At 37.7% G+C, this 2,500-nt stretch overlaps 1 protein-coding gene across 1 annotated transcript in view; it reads left to right on the top strand.

The window, feature by feature from the left end:
* The first annotated feature begins 1,035 nt into the window (after window positions 1–1,035).
* The window catches only part of LOC137996288 (uncharacterized protein DDB_G0267764-like), a 17,469-nt gene continuing 16,004 nt past the window's right edge, over window positions 1,036–2,500 (top strand). Inside the window, exon 1 of the mRNA XM_068841697.1 lies at window positions 1,036–1,113. Within this exon, the coding sequence (XP_068697798.1) occupies window positions 1,036–1,113 (78 nt within the window). The remainder of the gene's footprint in view (window positions 1,114–2,500) is intronic.

Raw genomic sequence — 2,500 nt, 5'->3', positions numbered from 1 at the left:
AATAACAGGAGCAAGAAATCTCCAACAACAGAAAAGTTGCCCCTCAAGGTATGTGTCATCTACATGTACGTCCACTTACATCAATCATGAATGGGATGCCTTACTTCATCAAAGATGTCCAAATGAAGGCAATGTCAGTGAATCTACAGATATTTAGAAAGACTAATTTTCTTCTGCTAACTCGAACACTAATGCACCAGTCAATTGAAACCCCCACCCCTCAGGTCCCAGGGAAGGGTCGGGGGTTTGACATAGACCCTGGTCAAAAAGCAGCAAGACCCCCACCCCTATTCCAACAATTTAGGATAGGTGTGTCAATCAATCAAGGTTCTCAAACCCTGACCCTATTTAAGGTCAGAAAATTGAGATTTGATACCCTCTTAAAGGCCCATACAAGCTATAAAGGTCCCTTTAAAATGGCTTTGTTAAACTTGAAAACGTGTATTCAAGCGTGTAGCACAGTTTTCATAAACCGTATCTTTTTCATTTTGTGCATTGGAATATCTAAGGATCACAATACCAAAAAGGATACCCTGAGTACCTCAAAAACCCTACCCTATTGGGCGGCACATACCTATATAGCATATATAAAGAGAGTACTGCCTCCATATATGTCCAGGATTGCACTCGATATTAAAGATGCAATTGCGATTTCCATTGACCCTTGTTCACTTGGCCATCACTTAATTGTGGTGCAAAATGCAAACAGTACGGTCACAAAATGTCTTAACTCTACTCCTCAAGAAGGCATAAACATTAACCCTGCAATCCTATTGTTTTATGACAAAAAAAAAAAAAAAAACAAAAAAAAAAAAAAACTATTTTTGAAATTCTTGAAAATTTACACTTAAAATGTTGGTTATCTGGGGTTAATTTCCCTTAAGTTTTTTCCCCTGAATGACCTGAAGTAATTAAGGCAAGAATCTTCTTTTTCTTAAGTTCATAAAAAGTAGAGGTAAAAAAAAACAGTGTTGCGTGCACTTCTCTTATCAAATGTCTCCCAATTTTTATTGATTTCTTGCCGTGTCCATGAACATGTACATTTATCTGGAGGATCCAACACGCATTGCATCTAGCAGTGAGGAGGAACTGGCCTCTCCAGACTCAAATAATGTACATTGTATGTTGTCAAGATGACTGGGCGAGTAGCTGGCATAATTTTGCATTTTTCACCTGGGAATTTCGGTTATCTGGACTTTTAATCTAGCTAAGGTCATGATTTCTTCATGAACATTGATTTGTCGGGTTGGCGACTAGGATTGGCCCTAGGGTTGATTTTAAGCCTGGGGGTGACCAGCTGGTTGCCAGCATGCAACTAACATTGGCACGGCTAACAATGATGTTCGGAGAAAGTGATTAAAAAGAAATTGAGACATGTTTGCCAATTAATGAGCAGGTTCCTTTTTGTTCTGTTGATATCTTTGAACTGAAATAATTTAAAACAAGTCTCCTGAATTAACCAACTGCAAATCTCCAATCAAACGAATGACTTCTTTCTGCCTAGCCGCCGTGGCAACAAAAATTTGCTATTTGGCAGCTGAAAACTTGCCTTGAGTCGCCAGTGTGCTCCATTTTAAAAATGTTGATTTTGTGCATTACTCATGACAATTTCCTCCTAAATTTTATATTTGATAACCCATGATTTTGGTCGCTCTCATTAATACGATCTAATACCGTCCAATGGTGAGGACGATAAATTATTAGCATCTTCCGATCCATTAAATTTAATAATGGATGTAGTCAAGGTACAATGGTGAGTAGCTGCCACAATAATTATTAAGCAATTATTCACCAAAGTGGAGGTGGAGAGTGGTGGATATTTACAGAGTCACAAGGCGGCAAGGTAAATATCCACCACTAACCACGGACACTCTGGTGAATAGTTGTTTTAGTATAATACTAAAACAGTGATATAATAGAGTACAACAAGATAATTTTAACTCATTTATTCCTGCAAAGATTACAACAAATTCCGCATGAATTGCTCCCAGGTGAATAGCCAAGGGTATCCTGAGTTTAAGTAGCCAATAAGCACGCACGTTCAACGCTATCGACTTATCTGGGTATTTTTATAATTATAGTTATCAAGACTTTTACTCAGGTCCTGATTTGTTCATAATGTTGTTTAGTAGCACAAAAGATGGAGAGAACCAGAGATCTCCCAGTTATTTGAATGTATCCTCAAAATGTAATGTTTTGATGCAAAACTTAATGATTTGTTTGAATTCTTTTAAATTTAATGACCATTGAACACAAACTATAGGGACTGTAGTGTATGCACAATCTGTGAGCCAGCGAGCCTGCAAACCAGGAATATACTGTCTTGTTCCTAGTTGTTCTCTCCCTACATATACGTACAATAACAATATTGTGCTTTAAACAGTGTTAGGGACTTGGAATTTGCATGGCTTGCTGGCTTTCATACTGTGCACACTCCAAACTATTATAAAGGAAGTACATACAAACAAATGTTGCCTGCATAATTTACTCATGTCATCTG

This window comes from Montipora foliosa, chromosome 3 (genome assembly GCF_036669935.1).
Source record: "Montipora foliosa isolate CH-2021 chromosome 3, ASM3666993v2, whole genome shotgun sequence".
Taxonomy (NCBI): domain Eukaryota; kingdom Metazoa; phylum Cnidaria; class Anthozoa; order Scleractinia; family Acroporidae; genus Montipora; species Montipora foliosa.
The sequence above is the reverse complement of the archived record's forward strand: the minus strand, read 5'-3'. Positions and strand labels throughout refer to the sequence as shown.